This window comes from Oryx dammah, unplaced genomic scaffold (assembly GCF_014754425.2).
Source record: "Oryx dammah isolate SB20612 unplaced genomic scaffold, SCBI_Odam_1.1 HiC_scaffold_27, whole genome shotgun sequence".
NCBI classification, from domain to species: Eukaryota; Metazoa; Chordata; class Mammalia; order Artiodactyla; family Bovidae; genus Oryx; species Oryx dammah.
In genome coordinates, this window is record NW_024070211.1 from 116,416,817 (window position 1) to 116,443,975 (window position 27,159).

The 27,159-nt window shown below is 33.9% G+C and overlaps 1 protein-coding gene across 1 annotated transcript in view; it reads left to right on the plus strand.

Annotated features, from left to right (window-relative positions):
• AGPS (alkylglycerone phosphate synthase) overlaps positions 1–27,159 on the plus strand; it is a 131,523-nt gene that overhangs the window by 48,748 nt on the left and 55,616 nt on the right. The window contains exons 6-11 of the mRNA XM_040227698.1: positions 474–545; positions 1,942–2,021; positions 3,312–3,392; positions 13,287–13,412; positions 16,185–16,293; positions 23,649–23,776. Of these exons, the coding sequence (XP_040083632.1) occupies positions 474–545; positions 1,942–2,021; positions 3,312–3,392; positions 13,287–13,412; positions 16,185–16,293; positions 23,649–23,776 (596 nt within the window). The remainder of the gene's footprint in view (positions 1–473; positions 546–1,941; positions 2,022–3,311; positions 3,393–13,286; positions 13,413–16,184; positions 16,294–23,648; positions 23,777–27,159) is intronic.

Here is a 27,159-nt window from a genome sequence, read left to right on the forward strand (position 1 = left end):
CTAAATCAAAATTTTGTTCTGTTGACTCTTTCAGTACAAGAACTTCTTGGGAAGTTTCCAAGAAGTTTATTTCCCAACATGTTGTCATTTCACTGAGGTCTTTGTTAAACTTTAATGTAAATTTCCATTGGGTAATAAGGTTCAAATTTTTCTTTGCATGAAGGCAAGTTTTGAGACAGTATGGCAATTTGAGACAATGTGGTATTCCCTACAGTGGAGATGAGTTTCTCATCTTGCAGTTTGAATATCTACGTACTATGTATGTGTGTATGCTGTATAGATATTTAAACTGCAAAATGTATAAAATTATTTAAAAATGAAAAGTTAAAGATAAAAAATAGTTTTAGAATAGTGATTTAATATGTTCATGAGTGAATAAAGAAGAAGTTTATTGCACTTTAGACCCTTGTATTGCAATATTACCCAGAGTTTTTTCATTTTCGGGATTAATTTATTTTCCCTTTTTTCAACAGCATGTCATGATGATGTAGTTAAGATTGTGAATCTAGCGTGCAAATATAACCTTTGTATCATACCAATTGGTGGTAGGTATTGTGCCTTTTGAATTTTACTGTGATGTAAAGTTGTTCTATTTTAAATATTTGTGCATTCCCACTGAAAATAAGTATTCTTATAGTTATGATATGGTTATCCTGAAAAATTGGCTTATGCTGCTTATTTCTGTTCTCAGTAGATCTACCTAAACCGTTTGAGATATGATTTACCCTAGTTTGTGGCTTCTTTCCCATATGGATTCTAACTGAAGCTCTGACTTACTGCCTTATGTACCTTCTTTAGTAATTACTTTCTAACCTTTATCTTAATGGAGAGAATATTATTGTTTCAGACTAGCTATACTCAACATAAATCTTTGAGGAGGGATATGCATATGTAAAAGATCAACCAGGACAGTGATGACCAAATGAATAGTATCTTTTCATACTGAAAATTAACATTATTTTACATTTTAAAGCAAATTTAATCTCTCTTGATCATCCATCAACCATATTGTTTTAACAACTTCCACAAGCCAAAGGAGGTTGCCTTCACTGACTGAATTGGCATTAATGGAATGGAAATGGGACCCCTACACATGATAAGTTCCAGACACCTTCTTCAGCTGGTACTTCCTGTTGAATTCCTGTACAAAAGCATTACAGTGCCACTTTTAATGAAACAGTTTTCTGATTTCAAATGACTTTGACAAGAAATAGTGGTCACTGGTCATAGCCATGTTCTTAATATTATCATACCTTGAAAAATTAAGTTGAACCTTTTAGGTAAACACCCCCTATAATTCTTACCTTGTGTCAAGGTGACTTCCATGTGTATTCTGTCCAAAACATATAAAAGTACCTATTAAAAATTTATTCTGATATATGATTATACAGATCTGGTTAAGAATTGAGAATACTATATTGTTCTATACTGTTATCAAGAAAGCATTTTTCCTTTGACAACAAATGTTAAGGAATATATTCTAATTTATTGAGGTCTTTTTGTATGGAAATATAAGATAGTATTTTAAACGATAAGTGAATCTCATAAATATGATAGAAAGGAGATAATGGTGTCTCTAGTTGTATAGGATGGGTATTTTTTTCTTTTATGCTGTCTCTCCACAGTAATCATTAGCTTAGAACTTCTCTAATTATGTTTTTGGAGTTCCACAAATTGTTAGGGGCTTCACTTGAGTGTGCCCAAGGGATGGAGCCATGTCCAATTGCTTTCAGCTCCATAATATTTCTTCATTTTGGCATGCACCATAAAATAAAGGTGAGTTTACTTTGAGTGTGTTAGTATTTGCCAATTACATTTTGCAAAGTAGAAATAGGTATTTTTCCTAGTGGGCCTATTTGTATACTTTGTATTAAGGATTTGCCCTAGATATGTAGCTAAAAAACAATATTTAAGCATAGTTATTGTCTTCTATTTTGGCAGGAGGAACAAGTGTTTCATATGGCCTGATGTGTCCTGCAGATGAGACAAGAACAATTATTTCTTTAGACACTTCACAAATGGTATATGATAACATAAAATGTGTTTGAAGATAGTGTTTGGTTTTAAAAGTTTTCTTTATGGCTCAATCTTAGTTGTTTTTAAAAAAGTATATTGTCCATTTTGTTTAAAATTCTTTTCATCATTTTATCTTTGTTTTCAGATCTCTAAAAGCTAAGTTCACTCTTAGTCATATACCTTGATGAATTCTACCAAATTAACATATGAAATTGATAATTTGAAAAGCATGGCTTGAAATTGTGATACAATAGATGACCTGATTTGTATTATTAAAAAACAAATAATATTAGTCAATGTTAATTCGAGTCATCAAAACTTACTTGTTTCCCAAATTTTTACTAATGCTATTGCACTTTGCTTTTCGAAGAACAGAGGGGCTAATTAATTTTAAGGTTAACTTAAAATTAGGAAAGTGAAGTGAAGTTGCTCAGTCGTGTCCGACTCTTTGCGACCCCATGGACTGTAGCCTACCAGGCTCTTCCATCCATGGGATTTTCCAGGCAAGAATACTGGAGTGGGTTGCCATTTAAAGGAACTATTAATTTTAGGATTATTTTTTGAAATTTTGGTTCATTATGGTCTAAGAGTTGGCCCTTGTGCTACTTTAAAGTTTTAGTTTGGGTATGAACTTGATCTTCATATAGTCAACAGTATTCCTGCTTCTATAATCATTTATTATAATAAAAACTTTAATATTTATGATTTTATTGAAATTTTTAAGCATCAAAGTTGAGAGAATAATATTTCTAGTCTCTAAATAATTATTTACATTTGTCATATTGACTTTATCTTTTTTCCTCTGCTATTTTTAAAGCAAAGCCTGATGGCATACTACTTTACACCAAGTATTTCTGTGTATTTCTTTTAAAAAGGACATTTTCTTACTATGTTATCACTTCTGACAAAATTAAAAGTAAATCCTTATGTCATTTAGTATCCAGTCCATGTTCGTTTTCCAGTTATCTCAAAACTGTATATTTTATAATTCATTGTATGAATAGGGATTCAGACAAGGCCCACGTTAGCTTTTGGTGGTTTCTTTTAGTCTCATTTAATCTGAGACCTTCTTCCTCCTTTTATGAGTGTCTATGTTTTAAACCAACTCCTGTGCAATATACTGCCTGTGTTACTAACTCTGTGATGTTGTATAGTCAGGGACAAGTGGAGCTTTCTGGTGTGGGTACTGCTACTTAATTTCTATCTTGTCACTTGATGCTTAGAGTTAGGAAGTTGTATTTCCTGAGAAAGTGTCTGTTCATGGAGATGAGACTTTTTTTCTTCTTTTGCAACAGAATCGTATCCTCTGGGTTGATGAAAACAATCTGACAGCTCATGTAGAGGCTGGCATAACAGGACAAGAATTGGAAAGACAGGTATGTTATTTAAGATTTTCAAAACTGCTGTGTGTCTCCTCTATGAAAAAAGTATCTTTCACAGTATATTCACTGACTCAGATTTTTCAGTTTTTGTTGTGGATCAGGTATTGATCTGGATGCTGTGAACTCCATAGTGAATAAGACACCCATCTCTTAACCTTGGAAAGCTTATGTTATGACAGAAAATTAGGTAAAAAGACAATATAACTCAATGAGAATTGCTAGAAGGCAGCTAAATATGGGATGTTCAGTTCAGTCACTCATTCATGTCTGACTCTTTGCAACCCCATGAATCGCAGCACACCAGGCCTCCCTGCCCATCACCATCTCCCGGAGTTCACCCAAACTCACATCCATCGAGTTGGTGATGCCATCCAGCCATCTCATCCTCTGTCTTCTCCTTTTCCTCCTGCCCCCGATCCCTCCCAGCATCAGGGTCTTTTCCAGTGAGTCAGTTCTTCCCATGAGGTGGCCAAAGTACTGGCTTTCAGCTTTAGCATCAATCCTTCCAATGAACACTGAGGATGATCTCCTTTAGGATGGACTGGTTGGATCTCCTTACAGTCCAAGGGACTCTCAAGAGTCTTCTCCAACACCACAGTTCAAAAGCATCAATTCTTCGGCGCTCAGCTTTCTTCACAGTCCAACTCTCACATCCATACATGACCACTGGAAAAACCATAGCCTTGACTAGACGGACCTTTGTTGGCAAAGTAATGTCTCTGCTTTTCAATATGCTATCTAAGTTGGTCATAACTTTCCTTCCAAGGAGTAAGCGTCTTTTAATTTCATGGCTGCACTCACCATCTGCAGTGATTTTGGAGCCCCCAAAAATAAAGTCTTGACACTGCTTCCCCATCTATTTGCCATGAAGTGATGGGACCAGATGCCATGATCTTTGTTGGCTTTAAGCTAACTTTTTCACTCTCCTCTTTGACTTTCATTAAGAGGCTTTTTAGTTCCTCTTCACTTTCTGCCATAAAGATGTTGTCATCTGCATATCTGAGGTTATTGATATTTCTCCTGGCAATCTTGATTCCAGCTTGTGTTTCTTCCAGCCCAGCGTTTCTCATGATGTACTCTGCATCTAAGTTAAATAAGCACGGTGACAATATACAGCCTTGGCGTATTCCTTTTCCTATTTGGAACCAGTCTGTTGTTCCATGTCCAGTTCTAACTGTTAAGGCTCATCAAATGAGGTTCGAAGGGGAGTTGAAGACGGGATCATAGAGAGCTTGGCATTTAAAATGAAACTTCAGGGTAAATCAGAGTGAAAAGGAAATATGGGGGTGGAGAGAACAATCCAGTCAGAGGAAGCAGCATGTGTGGAAGCTTTATAGGCAGCTGTTTCTTGAGGGGATCTGCAGGCAGCTGAGTATGGCTGAAATCTAGGCTGTGTATAACAGAGAATACACATTCTTTGTGCTTGTATTCTGGATGAGTATACATATAGTTGGGCTTCCCTTGTGGTTCTGCTGGTAAAGAATCTCCCTACAATGCAGGAGACCTGGGTTTGATCCCTGGGTTGGGAAGATCCCCTGGAGAAGGGAAAGGCTACCTACTCCAGTATTCTGGACTGGAGAATTCCATGGACTGTACAGTCCATGGGGTCGCAAAGAGTCGGACACGACTGAGTGACTTTCACTTTCTTTCATACATTTAGTAGTGGTAGAGGATGAAGCCAGGTCAATACGAAGAGGTTAGATCATAAAGTTTGAACTTTACCTTTGTACTTAGATAGTTCTTGTATGCTACTGTGTGGAGGATGGATGGACACATAAAGGCAGGTAAAGTGGCTGCTGCAGTAATTTGGGCAAGGGCTGATAGTGACTTGAAATAAAGTAGTAAAAATGGAGTAAATTGGACATAGAATTTTCAGAAATTAATAAATTTGATCAGTTGGTTGGTATTTGCTATTCATTTAAATTTTCAGTGAATAATTTTACTGAAAACTGCTTATGTCATGAATAAGTGAAACTCTTAGAGTCCTTATATACTTTTGGGATCCTAATGAATTTTAGGAAACTTGAGGTTCTCTTCATGGAGTCTAGGCAGGTCATTATTAAAATGTATTGGTTCCTTCAGCCCTTTAAAATATGGTCAAGATAATTGTAACTCAGCTTTTGCAAACAAAATTTTACAAGTCCAATTTGCTAACTATGAACTGAATGTTTTGTTCAGTTTGGATTACAGAGACCCCCCTCCTTCCTGTCTTTTAACAGAACATAGTGATGTGACATGCTTGTTGATCTCTTTATTATCTTTTCCCTCATTTCATGGTAAAGAGTTGAAGGCAGTTGGTGTGTGTATGTGCGCGCGCGCTTTCAGTCATGTTTGACTCTTTGCGACCCTATCGACAGTAGCCTGCCAGGCTCCTCTCTCCATGGGATTATCCCAGTAAGAATACTGGAGTGGGTTGTCCAGTGATCAATTATGGATGAAAGGCTTTGAAAAAAATTATTAAACTTTTATCTTTCTTTTTTATTAATTTAATGCACTAAGGTACAGAGAACTAGATAAAATTGAACGTATTCATTGAAGCATTAAAGATCTTCAGTAAGTCAAGGTTTTATAAATTCAAGGTAATTTGATTTGTTAATTATTATACTTTATAATTAACTTCATGCATTGAATAATAGCATTTAATGAAAAATGTAAAAAGACCTGTTTAGTCTTCTGTTGCTCTGAGAGGCATTATCAACACAGCAGGGGTTTTTTTTTTTTTATAATAAAGGATGGCCTTTCATGTCTATAATTTTATATCCTTTATTTCAGCATTTGATGTAGTATTTTAACCTTTCCAAGATTTTTTGTAAAGGTTAGAATTAAAATTCAAGGAACATATTTCCTTGAAATTTAAATGACATTTTACTAGACTGGGAACTTTTAATATTTTACTTACTAGTTCATTTCCTTAAATGCCAACACAGAACATTTCTTTTTGCCTCTGGTAGACTTTAAAATAGTTTCTACAGCTGTATTGACCCTCGTTCAGGTTCTTCCTCACTTATGCTTCTGTATCCTTCAGTTTCTTCTTCAGCTGAGGTAACTGACTTAAAACTTGCTGCTTTTTCATTCTAAAAGTTTTTAAATGACACAAATATAGTAGTTGGGTAGCACAGATTTTCATCTTTTTAACTTGTAAATTACATGATTTTAATATGTGTGAAATTAAGGGAGGTCACTAAATGTCAGTTATGGATTTTGGGAATTTGTTTCTATGTTTATTAACTCTTTGGCTACTTAATTTTACTAGTTAGTAGTCTGGGGATATATGACTTATGATTTTCCCCATCTTTGGATGCATTTCTCTATGCCTCAATTTATTTATAAAATGGAAATAATGATTCCTGTTTCATAAAGTTTTTGTTGAGATGAAATAAGTTAATAATGTAAAGTGCTTAGAACTTTTATTTATTTCACTAATTTTTACTGAGTACTGTTTGCTTCATTCAAGGATAGCTGATTTTAAATATTCCTTCTATATGCCAGACTCCAGTGTTTGTATCACCTCAGACTTCTTTCTTGAATTCTAGACTTGCATGTCCACTTGCTTAGTTGATATCTCTACTTGTATATGTAATAGACATTTTAAACTCAATATTTTAAAAATTGAATTTGAGTTTTCCCTCCACAATTTGCTTATTCTGTAGCCTTCTCAATCCCAGTTGGTGATAGTTCAATTCTTTGGGCAGCTTGAGCTAAAATCTTGAGTCGTTTTCTTTTATTTTGTTTTATAACAGTTTCATTGAGATATACTTGTCACACAGTAAATTGCCCTGGTTTAAAATGTGCAACTTGATGAGATTTGGTATATGACTACAAGCATGAAACCATTACTGCAGTCAAGATGTAGAACACACGCGCCAGCCAACCCCAAAAGTTTCCTTTTGGGCTCTTTATATTTCTCTCCATCTCATCTTTACTATATCCCTGTCAATCTCTGATATGCTCTTTGTCACTGTAGGTTGGTTTCAATATCCTATAATTTTATTAAAGTCAAAGCACATATCCTATTTTTTTCCAGGGCTAGAGTGTAAAAACCTCAATAAAACTGTTTAAATTTTTTAAAGTAAGAAATAAAGGCATACAGATTGGAAAGGAAGAAGTAAAATTGTCTTCATTCACAAAGGACATGATTATCTGTGTAGTAAATCTAATGGAAGCTAAAACTTTTAGAACTAGTTAGTAAATTTAGTAAGATTGCTAGATTCAAAAGCTATATACACAAATCAATTTTATTTCTGTATACTAATAAAAAATCAGAAATTGGAAACTTTTAAAATACCACTTATAAAATATATATATAATACTTAAGGAAAAGTCTATTAAAAATATGAAATACTGGGACTTCTCTGGTGGTCCAGTGATTTAAACTGCCTGCTCCCAATACAGGGAGCTGGGATTCAATCCCTGGTCACAGAAGTAGATTCCACATGCTGCAGTGAAGATCTGAAGACCTGGCATGATGCAGCTAAGACCCAGAGCAGTCAAATAAATATATTAAAGGTTTTTTAAAAGATATGAAATACTTGAATACTAAAAACTGCAAGACCCAGCTGAGAGAAGTAAACAGACCTAAAATAAACCTAAAGCTATACCATGTTCATGGGTCAGAAGATTCAGTATTATTATTGGTTCTCCCCAAATTGATGTATAGAATTGATGCAATCCCAATCAAAATCCCAAGAGACTTTTTTTTAAAGAAATTGATAAGGTGATTATAAATTCCATATGAAAATACAAAGAACCTAGAACAGAAAATAGAGTGTTTTATATTAGGAGTGGATTTTGGATTTTGTCAAATGCTTTTTTTATGTCTTGAAGTGGAAGATGAGGTGATTTCAGGCCTTTTTTTTTTAATATATAATTTAAATTTTTTATTTTATTTATTTATTTTTGACTGTGTTGGGTCTTTGTTGCTCTGCATGAGCTTTCTCTGGTTAGTGGCAAGCAGGGGATACTGTTTGTTGGGGTGTGCCAGTTTCTCACTGCAGTGACTTTTCCTGTTGGGAGCAAAGGCGCCAAGTGTGTGGGCTTCAGTAGTTTCAGCACACAGGCTCAGTAGTTGCAGCTCGCGGGCCCGAGAGCATAGCGAACTTAAGTAGTTGCAGCACGAGCGTTTTGTAGTTGTGACTCAGTTCCGAAGCATGGGCTCAGTAGTTGTGGCGCTTGGGCTTAATTGCCTCATGGCATATAGAATCTTCCCAGACCAGAGATGGAACCTGTGTCCCCTGCATTGGCAGGCAGCTTCTTATCCACTCTGCCACCAGAGAAGTCTGAGGCCTTTCTTCTTAATATAGGTTTTCAGTACTATAAATTTCTCCCAACTGCTGCTTCAGTGGTATTCCACAAATTTTGATATGTCTTATCATTTTCATTCATTTCAAAATATTGTCTACTTCCCTTTTGATTTTTTCTTTGACCCATAGGTACTTATATGTTGTTGTTTAGTTTCCAATTTGGGGGGGATTTTTTTTCAAACATCTTTCTGTTACTGATTTCTCTGTTAATTCTCTTGTGTTCAGAAAACATTCTTTATATGACCTAAAGCATATCAAATTAATTGGTATTTGTTTTATGGCCTACAACATGGTCTACCTTGTAAGTATACCATGGACACTTGAAAAGAATTTGTCTTCTGCTGCTGTTGGTTGTAGTAGTCCATAAAGTCAAATTGATTTATAGTGTTGTTTAGGTCTTCTGTATTAAAAACTTTTTCTTTTGTCTACTTGTTATATCAATTATTGACAAAAGGAAGTTATAACTTCCAGTTATTATTGTAGATCTATTTTTCTTGCAGTTCTATCAGTTTCACTTCATATGTTTTAAAGCTTTGTTATTGGGAGAATAAATGCTTGGGATTGTTATAGCTTCTTGACTAGTGAACAGTTTTATTATTATGAAATTACTTTCCTTCTTTCTGATGGTATTTTTTGCTCTGAAGTCTACTTTATCTGATGTTAAAACAGCCATTCCTGTTTTCACTGTTGTTGCATGGTATATATTTTTCCTTTTTCCATTTTTAAACTTTTTACTAATTTATATTTTTATATTTAAAGTGCTTTTCTTGTAAGTAGCTAACAGTTGGTTTTTTCCTTTTTATCTAACCTAACAGTCTCTATTTTTTAATTGCAGTGGTTAGACCATTTACTGTCATTGTGGTTTATTAATATGGTTCAGTTTAAGTCTGTCATCTTGCCATTTGTTTTTTATCTTGCCTACCTGTTTTTTCTCCTTTTCCACTTTTTACTGCCTTTTTTTGGATTGAATTTTGTATAATGATACCATTTTATCTTTTTTGTTATTTTAAGGATTGTTTCAGGTTTTATAGTATATATCTTTAACTTAAAACAGTCTACTTTAAGGTGGTAATATAATACTTAGCATTTAGCATAAAACACATAAAATATTATGTTTCTTATCTCTATGCTATTATCACATGTTCTGCTTTTATAATTTTATAATTTTTACCGAAATAGTAAGTTATCACCTAAAGATATTTAAGCAATAAGAAAGCATCTTTTATATTTACCCATCTAGTTGTTTTGTTTTTTGTCGCTTAGTCATGTCCAGCTCTTGCAACCCCATGGACTGTCAGGCTGCTCTGTCCATGGGTTTTCCCAGGCAACTCATTGGAGTTAGTTGCCATTTCCTTTTCCAGGGTATCTTCTCAATCCAGGGATCAAACCCACATCTCCTTCATAAGCAGGCGGGTTCTTTACCACTGAGCCACCAGGGAAGTCCTTAGTTACCCTTTATGATGCCTTTAATTCAATCTGGTGATACTTTCTTTCTGCTTGAAGAACTTGTTTTAAATATTTATATCATCTTTAGTGTGGGTCTGCTGTTGATGAATTTTTCTACATTTGTCTGAAAATATCTTTGTTTCTTTTTTTTAAAACACTGTATTTATTTTTTTAGAGCAATTTTAGGTTTAAAACAAAATTGAGAGGGAGGTACAGAGGTTTCCTATATGCCTGTGTCCCCACACATGCCTAGCCTCCCCCAATATCAACATTACTCACAAGAATGGTAGATTTCTTTTTTTTTGAATTCTTAGAATTTGTTCATATTGTAACGGGAAGTTTGTACCTTTTGACCAGTATGGTCACATTTCCCCAACCCTTTCATCCCATGATAACCACCAGTCTATGCTCTGTTTCTTTGAGTTCAGCTTTTTTAGATTCCCCACACAAATGATACAGTGACATCCTACATTGGCACATCATCATTACAGAAAGTCCTTAGTTTATTTTAGGGTTCTCTCATGGTGCTGTCCATTTGTGGGTTTGGACAAACATTTAAATAATTGTTGCTGCTGCTGCTGCTAAGTTGCTTCAGTCATGTCCAACTCTGTGCGACCCCGTAGATGGCAGCCCACCAGGCTCCTCCGTCCTTGGGATTCTCCAGGCAAGAAAGCTGGAGTGGGTTGCCGTTTGCTTCTCCAATGCATGAAAGTGAAAAGTGAAAGTGAAGTCGCTCAGTTGAGTACCCATCATTATAATATCACTCAGAGTATTTTCACTTCCCTACATTCTCTGTTTCCCTGTTTATTTTCTACCCCCAACCCCTCGCCGATGGCAACTATTGATCTTTTTTTTTTTTTTACTTAATTCTTTGGCTGTGCCGGGGCTTAGTTGTAGCACATGGGATGTTCAGTATTCATTTGTTACAGCCTTCTGGCTTCTTTAGTTGCGGCATGTGAACTCTTGGATGCGGCATGTGAACTCTTGGATGCAGCATGTGGAATTAGTTCCCTGACCAGGAATCAAACCCACCCTTCCCTGAGTTGGGAGCCCAGAGTCTTAGCCACTGAACCACCAGGGAAGTCGTCCACTGATTTTCTTGTTTCCATAGTTTTGCCTTTTCCAGAATGTCATACAGTTGGAATCATAGAATATGTGGCCTTTTCAGATTGGCTTCTTTCACTTAGTAATATACGTTTCCTCAATGTCTTTTCATGGCTTGATAGCTTTTTTCTTCTCAGTACTAAATAATATTCAGTTATTTGAATGTTCCATAGTTTATCCATTTACCTACTGAAAGAGATCTTATTGCTTCCAAGTTTTGGCACTTATAAATAAAGCTGCTTTAAACATTTATGTGCAGGTTTTTATGAGACATAAGTTTTCAACTCCTTTGACTAAATAGATGGAGTATGATTGCTAGAGTATATTTAGTTTTGTAAGAAATTGTCAGTCTTCCAAAGTAGCTGTACCATTTTGCAGTCCCACCAGCACGGAGAGTTTCTGCTGCCACATATCCTCTCCAGCATCTGATATTGTCAGTATTCTGATTTTGGACCATTCAATTGGAGGTGTAGTAGTATCTTGTTGTTTTAATTGTTATTTCTCTGATGATGTATGATGTGGAACATCTTTTCATATGATTATTTGCTATTTTCAGTGAAATGTCTGTTAAGATCTTTGGTCTATTGTTTAATTGGATTTTTTCTTGTTTAGTTTCAAGAGTTTTGTGTGTGTGTGTGTGTGTGTGTGTGTATTTGTTACCTTCAGAAAAGTTGAAAGACAGTAGTCTTTTGAGAGTAAATAATGTGGAGTAGGAAATGGTATCCCACTCCAGTGTCCTTGCATAAAAAATTCCATGGGTAGAGGAGACTGGCAGGCTACAGTCTGTGGGGTCACATAGAGTCAAGACGTGACTGAGCACAGCACAGTATGAATATAGTTTGTTGGGATATGAATATAGATTGTTGGGGAGTTAGGGAAGTATATTGGTCTGATAATCTCGATTTTAACCTTCAGTTTTGTATTTAAGCTACTTAGTTATGAGTGGTTATTTACCTCTTAAAATTAAATAAACATATTGAATGTTTAGTGAAAAATTCCATTATTTAGTAATGTCTTTTTAAATCTTGTTTTCCAGCAACAGAATTAGACATGATAAATAATTTGCATTGCTTATCTTCAGAAGCTAACAAATTATATTTAGCCTACTCGACTTTCAAATTTTGGATTATAACTTGCATACGATACTTAAATACACAGTTATAAACACAACTGACATATTTTACATATCTGCATGGCTTACTTGAAAAACAGAAACAGTTGCTTAATTGGATGACTATCAAAATGGTCAACACAGATTGATGGGCTTGAGTGCAGTAGACAGTGGGTATGCAGATGGTGGTGTCTGTACCGTTCAACATGAGATGGCTGAGCCTTTAAAATGATTTTAGTGGAATGGCTTTGGTGTTGTTGCAGTAAAGGGCATCCATTCAACCTCAGGTGCTGTGCAGATGGCAAAGCCAAGCTAATATAGAAAAATGAGAAACAAGTGACTATTTAATGTACAGGAATGCATGATCTGCATCACAAATAAATGATGGTATTACATGCAGGAAACCTAGCCAGATGGCTGTACATTAAAACACATGACTCCTTGAGAGATTTAAGTACAGGCAATTTGCTCAGATTTTCTGCAGGCCTGCTGCAGATTATATTAGGATAGGGAAAATAAGAGATTAAGTGCTTTATTTATTGAAAGTGTTCAGGTGAAGTTGGCACTTATTTAAGTATAATCTGATGTCTATAAGTATTTAAATTGTCTCTTTGTTGGAATAAGAAGTAAGAAGGGTAGTTGTCTTTTAAATGAAAGAATGTAAGGAGTATGATTGCCTGGTGAGCCTGTGGAAAATACAACTGCCTCTTGGTTCATAGTTTTCAGTTTTGCGAAGTTTTCCACTAGGCAAAAGCTAAAAATATTTTTGGACAAGTATGATGAAAGTATTTCTTTATCTATTTAGGTTTTAATGAGTCCAGATAGCAAAGACTTATGGAAATTCTAATGTGGAAAGAGTTAATGTGTTGAGTGCTGTGCAAAATGGGGCCATTTTCACTGGTAAAATATCACATTTTTGTTTTTCAGCTTAAAGAAAGTGGTTATTGTACAGGTCATGAACCAGATTCCCTGGAATTCAGCACTGTGGGAGGATGGGTGTCTACTCGAGCATCAGGCATGAAGAAGAATATCTATGGCAATATTGAGGACTTGGTAAATTTTTTCTAGTTACTATATATTAATTGATTGGTCGATAGAGATTATCATAAAGTTGTTAAGCCATTAAAAATTGAGTTGAAGAGTCCCCTCAAAAGTATACCCCTTTTGATTATAATAACATTGACTATGCATTATAATCCAAACAGTTAAAGGACACAACTGTGGTCATTTAAGAATGCTTCTTTTTGAGTGAATGATACCTAAGCTTTGTAGATGTTTTATCTGACTTATAAATACATATAAATTTTGTTTTGCAAGACTTAGAACCTTAGTCTTCAACTCTACTAAGAATTTAGTCTTTAATTAGGTGGTCTGTCATTACTATTCTTTGGCCTTATGAGACATTATATTTATTTTTCTGAAAGACAGTTTCTGTGTAGAATTAAAGAGCCCAGTGGAAAATGTTCTAGTTAGTGTAATGTTTTATGTACACATCACTTTGTTTTCACTGACCTGGTGTTATTGCTCTTGAGAGTTCGTGTGATAGGTATCCTGGCTAGGAATTCCATATCATTTGTTCCATTTGTAGTTTTTACAGTGATTAATTTTGTGTCCTTGTGCAAATTGTTTCACCTTTCTAAACTTCAATTGCCTACAGTATAAAATAGAATGATGTTATTTGTTGTGTAGAATTGCTATGAGAGATAAAGGACATAAAATGAAAACTCGTAGTGGAATCCCTGGCATGTAATAGGTACTTCATTCATGTTAGTTCCCTTTATCGTCAATATTTTGATAACAATTTGAAAGATAATTTTTGAGACTATTAATGTGGTGTTCCTAACATTATTCTTAGAGCTGTTTAGCTTTGTTTTTCAACTCTAGCATTACAAATGGAGAAGGCAATGGCACCCCACTCCAGTACTCTTGCCTGGAAAATCCCATGGACGGAGGAGCCTGGAAGGCTGAAGTCCATGGGGTCGCTAGGAGTCGGACACGACTGAGCGACTTCACTTTCACTTTCACGAATTGGAGAAGGAAATGGCAACCCACTCCAGTGTTCTTGCCTGGAGAATCCCAGGGACGGGGGAGCCTGGTGGGCTGCCATCTCTGGGGTCGCACAGAGTCGGACATGACTGAAGCGAGTTAGCAGCAGCAGCATTACAATATTTTTATCATGTCTGTGTTGATAGAAATATCAAATTATTGATAAAATATACCGGTTCTTTGTAGTTAACACCCAACAATTTAAGACTTTGTCTCTATAATGAACACTTTAAAAATATTTACATTATCTTTTTTTAATTGAAGATATGTTAGAAATCACATTTTTCATTTTGCAATTAAGATAAATTCAGTTTCAGAGGAGAGAATTTGATCCTTTTGCTATTGAATTATTAAAAGCTTTATCAAAGTTAAGCATATTTGATAGACTGCTACCCTTAGTACTGCTAAAGCATGTAATTTATTTTAATCCTTTTTACAGTTACTTAAGGGCCACAAATTATAAGTACACATCTTAATATACTTATTTGCATGTTTATTTCTAGTTTTAATTATAAAAAAGCATCATACTGTGTTGAATCTGCTCTTTAAACTATATTATCAGTACATTACCATGTATATGAGCATAGGTTTGTATCACTAGTTTTAAAAACTGCATATAATTCTTTCATTGATAATTTGTGATTTAGTAAAGTAATTCCCTATTAAAAATATTTAAGTTATTTTTTATTTAAAAATTATGGAAATAAATAAAGGGAAAAATATCCTTTGTAGTAATTTCTTTAGCATACATCTTTGATCGTTTTCTTTGGGTAAGTTCCTAGAGTTTGAATTGTTGGATCAAGCATGTTTTTATGTCTTTGGACCCTTATAGCCAAGTTGCTCTTTAGAAATCTCATGCCATTTGACATTCTTACTAGCGCTATGAGAATGTTTATTTTACTAGACCTTTTATTTATGTTTTTGTCATATAATTTTATATTTCTTTGTTAGTAAATGTAAACTTTTCAAATTTAAAAGTTGTCCTATTGGCAATTTTTCTTTTTAATTTGTAAATTGTTTATTTACATCCTTTGTTCATTTCCTTCAACAATACATACTCTATTTTTATTTATCCATCAAAAAACCATCCTAAGAATGTGTTGGGTTTTACCTAACCATTTCTGAGTCAGATCTGAGGAACGTTTTTTGATTGACACTCTCCTGACAATGATTTTCTCACATGTGTGAGAGACGTGTCTCACACATATCTCTCCACCTCTTTTTAACTCAGTCACATCTCCCTCTTCATCCCAATTTTGATATGATCAGAATGAATACTTCATTCTTTTCTACTGTGTGGGTAAAGTAGATAAGTTGAAGGTGGGAATAAGATGAGAATAAATCTTTTCTTAGAATTCTAAGCATGTAAATAATGCTTGACATGCATAATGGTGCTTCATAAATGTTAAATGAGTGAAAGAATGAACCCATTAAAATATGATCATTGCATATTTTTCCTGTTCTTCAGTTCTTTACCATGTGGATAACCCTAGAGTAACTTTGGTTTAAAGAAATTGTTTTTCAGTTTTTAAGACTGTTATTGGTTTCAGAATATTCACAATCTTAGAATATTTTTTCCCTCTTTTAAAGTTATATAAAATTTATTTTTAGTCTAAAAATTACTAAAAGATATTAGAATTCTGAAGGGAATCACCATTTGTCACTTAAACCAATATTTTAAAAACAGTGTTTTATATAAATATATAGGATGTGTGTACCCACACGAATAACATTCACTGACAGACATCTAGAATTTACATCATGCATTGTATTAAACAGGTGGTTCATATAAAAATGGTAACACCTAGAGGTATAATAGAAAAAAGCTGTCAAGGACCTCGAATGTCAACAGGCCCTGATATCCATCACTTCATCATGGGATCTGAAGGTAAATATAACTGCAAATTTATTATGAAAAAATACAGGTTAGTGATTCAACTTTGTAAAAATTTGTGATATTGTGATATCAGATTTTTGAAAGAAAGACATGTTTTGTATATTTAAAGAATGGTGTTTTTTTAAGTTTTATTACTTTAATTTAGTACTTCATAAATTTTTATTATGAGAACATCTTATTAAACTTTCTCCTGCATTTTGCTTTTTTATGGTTTTAGAGCCAGCTTAGTTCTTTTGGTGTTATTTTATTTTTCTTTTAGAAATATATTTTTCTTTTTGAATCAATTTTAGCAGGAGTAGTTGTTAGGGTTTAAAATGGTTTGCTTTAATATTTTATGGTGTGATATTTTCTAATCCTGAATTATCAAGAGGAAAGGATTAATAGAGTATTATCTTATTGTCTTTTGTCTTTCTATAATTTTATCTTTTGTTATTTGCTACTTGGTGTTTTAATAAGTGGAATTTAAAATTTGCATCTTTTCAAAGTTCTTGGTCTTTTATGTTTTTTTTTTGCTTAAGTCATGTCCTTTGCTTGGTTACTTAATACTAGGTAGGTTAGAATATATTTTATGCAAAACATTTAATTTCTGTATCTATCAGAAAAAGAACCAAAAACTAACCTTCCTTCTGGTTTGCAAACTGTTACTTAGGCACTGTGAATTTTATGGATAAGGTGAAGCTAGGCATATTCTTCAGTTCTTAGGATGGTAGAGGGGGATAGTTATCCTTTTAAGTTTAGAGAAATAAAGTGTTTCTACATTACCAGAGGAACTCATTAGTAGTGTCAGAAGGTAGTACAAGTTGTCAAAAAGATTTTCAAAACATATAGCTATATTCATGGATAAAAGAGCACTTATAATAAGGGTTTTTAGGGCATAATTCTAACTTTTGATGGTAACATCAAGGAAAAAATTAAAAATTATGTATCTTAGTAATGTACTGAAATCACCTATTAAGTTATGATGACCAGTGGTAATAGCCTAGATATTTTTCATGATAATTAGTGACAAACTTTTGTCAAGGTATTTCACCAATTTACTCTCTTACTCTTTTGCTAGCAAATAGGTCAGTGTACTGTTTGATGGAAAAACAGAACTGCAGTTTTGATGAGAAAAACATAATGTTAAATTCCTTTAAAATAACAGAGTTCTCTAAAAGTATAATTTTGGGACTTCTCATATTAAGGTATCATCTAAGAGTTAACTGAGAAAAAATATAACTTTCTCCCATTGAATGTCAAATTGAATAATAGGTATTAAAACTGATAATTATTAGTTTTACTGTTGGTATATAGATAGTTGGAATCAACCCTATAAATTATCTTTTCAAGTAACCACATCAGACATTTTTTTCTCCCATCAATTAGTATTTAAAAAATTATGATTGCTAGGTACTGTGCTGGAACACTCAAGTACACAAGTAATAATTGACCATTATTAATAGAATAAGATAAATTCTATGGTAGACATAAACAGAAGAGAAATACAGACAAAGGTCATGTAGGTGCATGCTTAGGCAGATTTCCTTTGAGGGTCATGCCTAAAATGGTCCTTCAAGGGTGATAAGGAGGAAATAATTCTAGACAGTTGCAGGAATAGGTGGGGAGGGAATTCCCCTGCAGAGAGAACTGCATGTGAGTAGATTTACAAGTGAGAAAATGGAACATAAGATTTACTGTAGGGTGAAGTGGACTGTAGATTGGGGTGGAGTGGTAAGGATTACAGGGTGGCTGAAGAGATAATCTGGTCTTTTATCCCTTTTAAAATAGTTTGAACTTTATCTAAAACACTGGCTGCCTCGTACCTCAATGGTAAATTATTGTATGAATTTAAGGAGAGCAAACTTATTATAACAAACTGTATATCTTTGCTTACTTTTAAAAAAGCATATGTACTAGGGTACATTACTGTATTTAAATGAGATTTTATTATAAAGATCCATGCAGAATGCCATACTGATTTAAGAGCATGAACCGTGAAATCTTTCAGCTTGGATTTTAGTCCTGGTTTCACCACTTATATTCCTGTGACTGTGTAAATTAGGTGATTCTCTATGCCCAATGTCCTCAGCTCTATGGGATAATGAAAGTATTCATAAGCCTTTTGGGAGGGTCAGATGAGATTGTGCCACACAGTTTATAAGCAGATAGTAAGTACTCAGAAAATGTTAAATTTATTACTGTTGTGGCTGTTCATTATTTTTGCATCAGTGATCTTTATAAGTATATTTGTGGTTCCTGGTCACCATTTCTGTATATATATGAATATAGAGTCATCTTACTCTAGGCCAGGAGACAGCTTGATTGAGAAGGTAAACTTCTGTGAAATCATATTCTTTAACAATACTGTTTTTTCTGCTATTTTGAACTATCTAATAACCTCCTGCCTTAAATTTGAATCATACACTTCCTTGAGCTTTAGAAAGCATTTTCTTTTGCTGTAGTTAAATCATTTGATGACAGCCTTGAAAGCATTATGTTTGTGTTAGTTGCTCAGTTGTATCCGACTCTTTGCGACCCCATGGACTGTGGCCTGCCAGGCTCCTCTGTCCATGCGACCCCATGGACTGTGGCCTGCCAGGCTCCTCTGTCCATGGAATTCTCCAAGCAGGAATTCTGGATTGGATTGTCATTCCCTTCTCCAGATCTTCCCAACCCAGGGATCAAAACCGGTCTCCTATATTGCAAGCAGATTCTTTACAGTCTGAGCCATGAGGGAAGTCATTTGATGACAACCTTGAATGCATTACTATTATACAAAACCTATTTCCCCCCATCCTACTAAGTTCCACATGTGACTAACCAAGTTAAGGTTAATGTTTTTGTCTTGTTTTGTGTTATGAATTTTTCATAATGATTTTTTGGATAAGCAGCTTCCTCCCATTTATATATTATATAAATTGATCAATATAATTAAAAACATAATAAAGCATTTGAAATGTTTTTTATTCTTTTCCTATGTCTGGAATTTACTAGTAATTTGTAATGACTTTCTCTTTTATTTGAAAAATGGCTTAAAAGCACATTTTTATTTTTTAACTCATTGCCCACCGTTGTTTTAGTCTTTGCTCTAAAATGAAACGGATGAAATGGCTTTCTGTCGGTCCTTCTGTGTCACTTTACTTCATCTTTTGGTTAAATAAAGCTCATCTTCTAGTAGAATTCCTCAGGAAAGGCACATTTGTATATCCCATGAGTTCTGAAATGTTCTGAACTATTTTGTATGGCCTTGATACTTGCGTGACAGCTTGAGTGACTTTCATGGGTCACGCATTCTTTCCTTGTTTAAATACTATACCACTGTTGCTTTGGTTTTCTGTGCTGTTTTGAGGAATCTGATGCTAATTCTCTTGCCTTTTTGCCTGGAGGCACTGAGAACGTTTTTTGGGTTTTTTTCCATTAAAGTTTATTTTACTTTTGCTCTGGTATCCAGGGGACCTTTTCTGTGTGTATATGCTGGTCTTCTTTTATTTCTGTAAAGGTTTTTTGGGGACTGTAGTGTTGAGTAGTAGGATTTTGGAGCACATTTCCCCCTTCCCTGCACTGTTTTGATTTTTCTTTTGCAGGGATACCAATTATATGTTTGTCTGACTGTCTTTGCTTGTTTGCCATTTCAGCCATGATTTCTCAAACTTTTTCCCTCAACTTCTTTCTTAATATCATTTTCATTCACTTGATTATTTTCTTGCCTTTCTTCAATGCCCTCTATTAAGTTTTCATTTGAATCTGTTGTTTCTCCTCCTTGTAACCCAGTCTTCATTTTTGTTGTTGTTCTGTTTCTTCCCTGAGTTTGGTCATCTTTTATTTCATTTCTTCTTGTTTTCTTGTCCATTCATGTTTTAGTGTTTATATTTCTAATTCAAGTATTTTTTTTCATATCCTCAAATGCTTATTTGACAATATTGAATTGAGTTTGAAAAGTTGTGTTATGGTTTTCTCCAGGATCATTGTTTGTTTTGTCAGGCGGGTGGGTGGGGGGTGCTTTTCATCAGTGGAAAAGCTTTTATTTGCATTTTCTGACCTTTTGTAGTAGTTTATTTGGATTTGGTTTCCTTTTTTTCTGTTCCTGTTTATTGCTTGGAAAGGATTCCTAGTTTGAGAGTGTTCTGTTCTGTCACTTATACTCTCTTTTGTGCTGTTTGCTTCATGAATGGTGGTGTTTTTGGTGGGAGAAGCCATGACATACCTTGTGTTTTTTATTTCTTTCAGATCTGTAATTTTTCTCCTAATTTTAGTCTTTCCTTTCACTACCTTGTCTCCAAGGAGTACTATACTACTCTAAGTTGATGCTTCTTTGAAAATACTTCCCCTGCTTCTCCAAGGGTATCATTTCTGATTCCATCTTCAAACCCCTCCAGGGTTATGGATTAGATTACCAAGATTTATATAGTATTTCGGGTTTATTGTTGCACTTTTTCTTACTGGGGTTGATTTTGTGTCTGCCTCCTTTAAGTCCTCTGCTGCTTTTATTCTTTCTCAAGGAGTCTTAAAGAGTCTTTCTTAAGGAGTCTTTCTTGAGTCTTCTAACCCTCCTCAGCTACCACTCCTCACCCCTTACTCACTTTCTACTTGTAGCAGCTGGAAGATTGTAAAAGGTCTGTTGGAATTTTTACTTTTCATAGTGTATTTTGTCTCCTTTTAATACTAAAGTGTCCTGTATGGTTTTCTTTGTTTTCCTTATTGATTTTCATGTTGAGGGTGGGGAGGAGTAGATTCAGAATCAAATGACTACCATTTTTCTCAGTCCTGAAGTCATATGAAGGTATATTTTCAAATTATGAAAGATTTCATTTACTTCAAGCAAATACTTGGCATTTTTATTAGATAGTAGTCGAAGCTTTCAGTTTTCTTAAGAACATTATATTTGAATCTGTAAAACAGGAAATTCTTAAATTTACAGCAGCTTATTTTTATTGAAAAAGAAAAGTGAATGACATCTATGATGTCACGTTGCTATGGAGTTGTTTACAATTATATAAAGTGGATATAAAATATTAGTATAATGTGCCAATAATCAAGTGATAGATAATCTTAAGTAGTTTCATATCACTCCACTGACATAAAATTCCCAGAGCAAAAGAATCAATAAATAATAAAGCTCAATAAAATAATCAATAAGCCTAACAGAAATGAGCCTTTTGATGAAGTGAATTTAGATATAAACTTTCGTGATTGGATTAATTTGAATATAGATCTGTGTGGAAGAACTGCCCTGAGTCAGAGTGCATTTGGGACTTGGGTGGAGTTTCCTTTTAAAGTGGGGACCCCCTGAACCCCCACTTCTTGCTGCAGAACTCATAGCTAAATAGTTGCACAGACATGCCTTGGTCATTTCATTAATCTTGCAACAGTGCAAAGTCTCATTTTACTAACTTTTATTTTTTAACCTTACTTAGTGTTACAGTGGGTTTTACTGCTTTAGAGTACCTACTATACATACGAGGCAATATGGCTGTACAGAAATTTAGGGCATGGTCACTCCTTACCTAATACCTTAGAATTTTGATGTAAAATTAGAATTTTAAAGAAAGTTTGCTAATGTTTTATATGTGTGTGTGTAAACTTTTTGAGCAAGTAATTACATGTACATAGCTCCTTGATTAAAAAGGTAACTCTGAAGTTTCCTTGTTTTATTGAGATAGAATTTACACACTTTACCCGTTTAAATTTTACAAAATTTACCCATTTAAAACGTATCTCTTAGAAGGGATAGTTCCTAGGGTTAGTGTTTGAGATTTTTTTCTGAGCTTAGGAGAGGTTCTTCCTACTCTTCCCGCTGGTTTTACTGAACAATAATTGACATGCATCACTGTATAAGTTTAAAGTGTGCAGCATGATGGTTTGATTTACATGTATTGTGAAATGATTACCATAGTGGGTTTAGTTAACATCCATCATCTCATATAGATAACAATAAAAAGAAAAGGGAAAAAAAAAACTTGTCCTGGTAATAACTCTAAAGATCTACTTTCTTAACAACTTTCCAGCAGTGTTAGCTGTGGTCCTTATGTTGTACATTATATCCCTGATACTCACTTATCTTATAACTGGAACTTTGTACCTTTTGACCACTTCAATTCTTCCTTCCCCCTGCCCTCGGTAACCATAAATCTGATGTCTTTTTCTATAAGTTTGCTGTGTGTTTATTGTTTATTTTTATTAGATTCCGCATAAAAGTGAGATCTTATCTATTTTTAATTCAGGTATTAAACAGGCCAATCTTGCAGAGCGCTTGTGATTTACAAATCAAAATAGGTTTGTATTTGCTGTCTGAGTAGGAAATCATTTGTGACAAGCATAATTTGGTATAATATAATTTACTTTTTATGGATTCATAGTAGTTTTTAATCTTGTATTATGTATTGATATTTTAGGTATATTATAAATTTATTGGAATCGTTTTTTGTGATATTTTTAATATTTTTAGTGTTATAATTAAGTTTTACAATTTCAGATTTCCCTTTTGTTTGTTTCATGATTCTCAGAGAATTTACTTAATATTATTAGGAATAATTTATATCATTTGTACATTAGAAAGCGCTGATTTGAAAAGCTTGGCTTTTTGAATACATTATTTTTAACCATGGTTCTTCAAATATTTTAGCATAGATGTTTAAGTCATATAGTTCCACTTAACTTGTTTTATTCCTCTCTGATTTGTCCTCCACTCGTCTGATAGAGAAAAGGACATCTGTTTCATTAATGGTCCTCTTGTGCTAGCTATTTATGATAACTGATAACTCTTTTGTCTCTGAAATATTTGGGTTTTTGTTTGTTTCTTCTTAGAACATCTGAATACTGTCTTTGTCTTTTCTTTTTATGAATTCTTAGGAAAAAAAGGCAAAGTGTGATAGTCTAATTTCTTCTGTCATCTTAAATGACATAGAAAATGTCATCTTAAATTCTCATAGAAAATTAGGTTCTTTTTGCCCCAGTAAATTGTCATAATAAAAATAGGCTCAAATATCAAAATATACCTTCGTTTGAATGCATATGACGTATGCAGACCTGTTGCTTTTAACATTAAAAAAAAAATTGTAACAGGTTGTTATACTTTAAAAACTATTTAAAATTAACCTTCTTGGAGAAAGGTTGCCTTAAAATGTTTTAAAATATTTATACATAACTAAGAAAAATGTATTCCAAAGACCTCTTTTAAGAAATTATAAAGTTTGCTTAGTTGTTTTTCTAGGAAGACTTGAGTAGCCATTATTCCCCACATAGAATAGATTAAATAGATTTAAATATGAGTCATAGAATAAATTATTAGAATAAATACATAAAATAATTTTAAATATGATTTAGAAAATTGGCATGTGATATATTGGATATTCCCCCTTCTTTTTCAGGAACTCTTGGTGTGATAACAGAAGCTACAATAAAAATCAGACCAATTCCTGAATACCAAAAGTATGGCTCAGTAGCTTTCCCTAATTTTGAACAAGGAGTAGCCTGTTTAAGAGAAATTGCAAAACAGGTAAAAACAAAAACAAAACCCCACCCATATACATTTGTATTTTAAAAATTCTATTGCCTAACTGATTTTGATACATCACCTCTCATCTTCATATTCAGGTGTGTCATATTTGTGGTTTTTTACCCAGTTCTGTATGGAAAGGTAATGTTGTAAAATCGTTCCTTTCAGTTCAGTTGCTATTTCTTTCAGTAATTATATACCTATTTCTTTATTTAAAGACTGCTATGTGATTTTAAGCCAAGGTAAGGTATGTGCCTGGGTTGACAGCTTCAAATGATTCTGCCTTTTATTGAATGTTTTCTCAGGTTATTTTTGGGTAAGATATTTTGTGATTAATTGAAGTCATGTTGCATTTTTCTTAAATTAAGATATTTATTGAAATTAAAATGAATGACCAAATATCAGTAGCCCCCAAATATAGAAATTAAATATAAGTAATCAAACTGCATCTGTTCTTAGAATGTACTGCTGCTAGGCCTTACTTGTTTATAATATTACCTAAACTGTATCTTAAATTAAGTAACATAGTATAGTATACCGGAATATAACATACTTAGATATAAGCTAAGAATTCCCACTTTCTCCTTTTTTTAAAAAAGGAGTATATTGTCAAGGAATATATTGTTTTAAAAAGAGTAAATGATGCCAAGTAATTTTATTTCTGTGTTTAGTTGTGTGTCTGATTTTGGAAATTCTTGCATTTCTTTAGATATTTGGTTAATGGTTTGAGCTATAATGATTTGTGAAAAAATTTTATTTCAACATTTCCTAGCAGGGAGAAAGTCCAGCCTCTTCTTGCTTTCTCTGAACTCATAGAATTCTTTAATGCTTCCCATCAGCTATACCCACTTGAATTTTGAGTGCAAGGGACTTCTCATGTGAGAGAGAGAGATATATATAGGTCAGCTTCCTGGTATCCAGAATAGGTTGGAGGGAGGATCTGATGAGGAAAAGGAGTGGTATCTGGCAAGTGCTCCATATTCATTGTGGACTTCGTAAGGTACTGGGCCTTACCTTCCTATCTTCCCAAGAGAACCAAACCACTATTAATGTTTTAAAGAAGTAAAATAAGTTAAAAAATGTTATATTTCCCCACATATTTACCATTGCCAGTGTTCTTTTTCCATTCACTCAATCTTGCCTTCTGAGACAGTCATTCTTAGAATTTCCCACTTTAAAAAGTCCAGCTGTGTGATCACCTAATCTAACAGTTGACAAGGGTAATTTTTATAATCCCAGGTAGCTTCAGTTGCTTGTCATTGGATTTCTTCTTCTCTCATCAAGATTTAGCTGTAGGCCGCTAGGTGTTGGTTGTCTTACACTTAGGTGAAGGGAGAGTTTTAAAAGAAGCATGTGTAGTCTTGGAGTGAACATTCTTGAGCTTGTAGCGGGTTACTTTGGTGATGTTAACACAGAGGTGACTGTTGCTGAAATGCTTACATAAGAGCTCCTAATTCACTCAGACTTCAAGGATATTATGTTATGGTCAGAGAGCTAAAATATGTAAGTATTTATTATGCTATGTTTACTAAAATAATGAGATGGCAATAATATTTATTATAAGTGAAATTATCGAGGAGTGGAAATAAGTTTAAGAATAAATATTTGAGCACTGAGCAGTAAAGTTCTATGTTGTGATAACTTGTCGCTAAAACCTTCTATCACTTAAAGGCCAAGGCCATCTTTAAATTTAAGATACTCCAGGTATTAAGAAGCAAAAGAAGTAATTGAAGAGCCTTATGGTTTTTGCTTGTGAATGTATACCTAGAAGAATGGGGAACTGGGAGGTTTTTTTTTTTTTTCCTTTATTTTTAAGAAAAGAACCATAAATTCACCATTTAAAATCAAAATAAAATGTTTTCCATAAATAGATTATATTTTCTGATTAATTTCAAATCTTCCTTAGTGAGATTTTTTTTAATTCTAATTTTTTACTTTGTACTGTAGTTTATTCTTTGTGTTAAGTACTTTTATTTATATTTGCTTTTCATCTTAGTCAAGCTTGACTATATCCTCTCCAAGAAGAACTTTATTATTAAAGATACAGTTTATATTGTCTTTCTCATTCAGATTTTCAGTGATATGTTTTTAACTGACCATTGTTGCCTGTTGCCTCCTTTTTTTTTTTTTTTTTTTTTGGGTAAAGTAACTATGAATGCCAAATTAGAGTTTTTAAAATAATTATAGAATTTATGAAATTAGTTGAATTTGTGTTTTCAATAAAAGATTTTAATGAGGTTACACTCCCATCTATGTTGGCCAGCTCCATCCCTCACAATGTCTCCACTCTGCAGAACACAGATTTAATAGACTTGAAGTGTTCTTATATGATCTTTGGAATACAGTGGACGTATTTTATGCTTGAGTGCTCTATTGCTTTTCCATATTACAAATACTCAAATGTAATTCTGTCTTAGGTTTCATTAATGAGAAATGGTGTACAAATTTGTCAAAATCCTGAACTTTTAATTTCACTAAAGTTGGAAGTTAATTAAACATAAATAGTTGGTGCAATTTGATGCAGTTTTTGTTACAATTTAATATTCTCCTGATATAAAGTAACAGATAAGAGCCACTTGGGCTAATAAAAGGCAGGTGGTGAGGTTTTTCTTCATCAAAAGCAGAGACATTACTTTGCTGACTAAGGTCTGTCTAGTCAAGGCTATGGTTTTTCCTGTGGTCATGTATGGATGTGAGAGTTGGACTGTGAAGAAAGCTGAGTGCCAAAGAATCGATGCTTTTGAACTGTGGTGTTGGAGAACTCTTGAGAGTCCCTTGGACTGCAAGGAGATCCAACCAGTCCATTCTGAAGGAGATCAGCCCTGGGATTTCTTTGGAAGGAATGATGCTAAAGCTGAAACTCCAGTACTTTGGCCACCTCATGCGAAGAGTTGACTCATTGGAAAAGACTCTGATGCTGGGAAGGATTGGGGGCAGGAGGAGAAGGGGACAACAGAGGATGAGATGGCTGGATGGCATCACTGACTCGATGGACGTGAGTCTGAGTGAACTCCGGGAGTTGGTGATGGACAGGGAGGCCTGGCGTGCTGCGATTCATGGGGTCGCAAAGAGTCGGAGACGACTGAGCGACTGAACTGAATAAAAATTGCTCTTAAAAAAAAATTGCTTGGATATTCACAATATGACCATAATCTAAATTCACTACAGAAAGCTATATTGGATATATATATATATATCTCGGGATAAATAAAGGTGATGGTTGATTGAAATGTTCTTTCCACTCTAAAGTTTTAATAATTTTCTTCTGTATAATTAGTAATAGCAATTTTTAGAGACAAAAATACTATGTAACTGGAAAGCTTGCCTTACTTGAAACTGATTGAAAAGCCTAGATAGATATTTCATTCTCAAATATTGCTCTT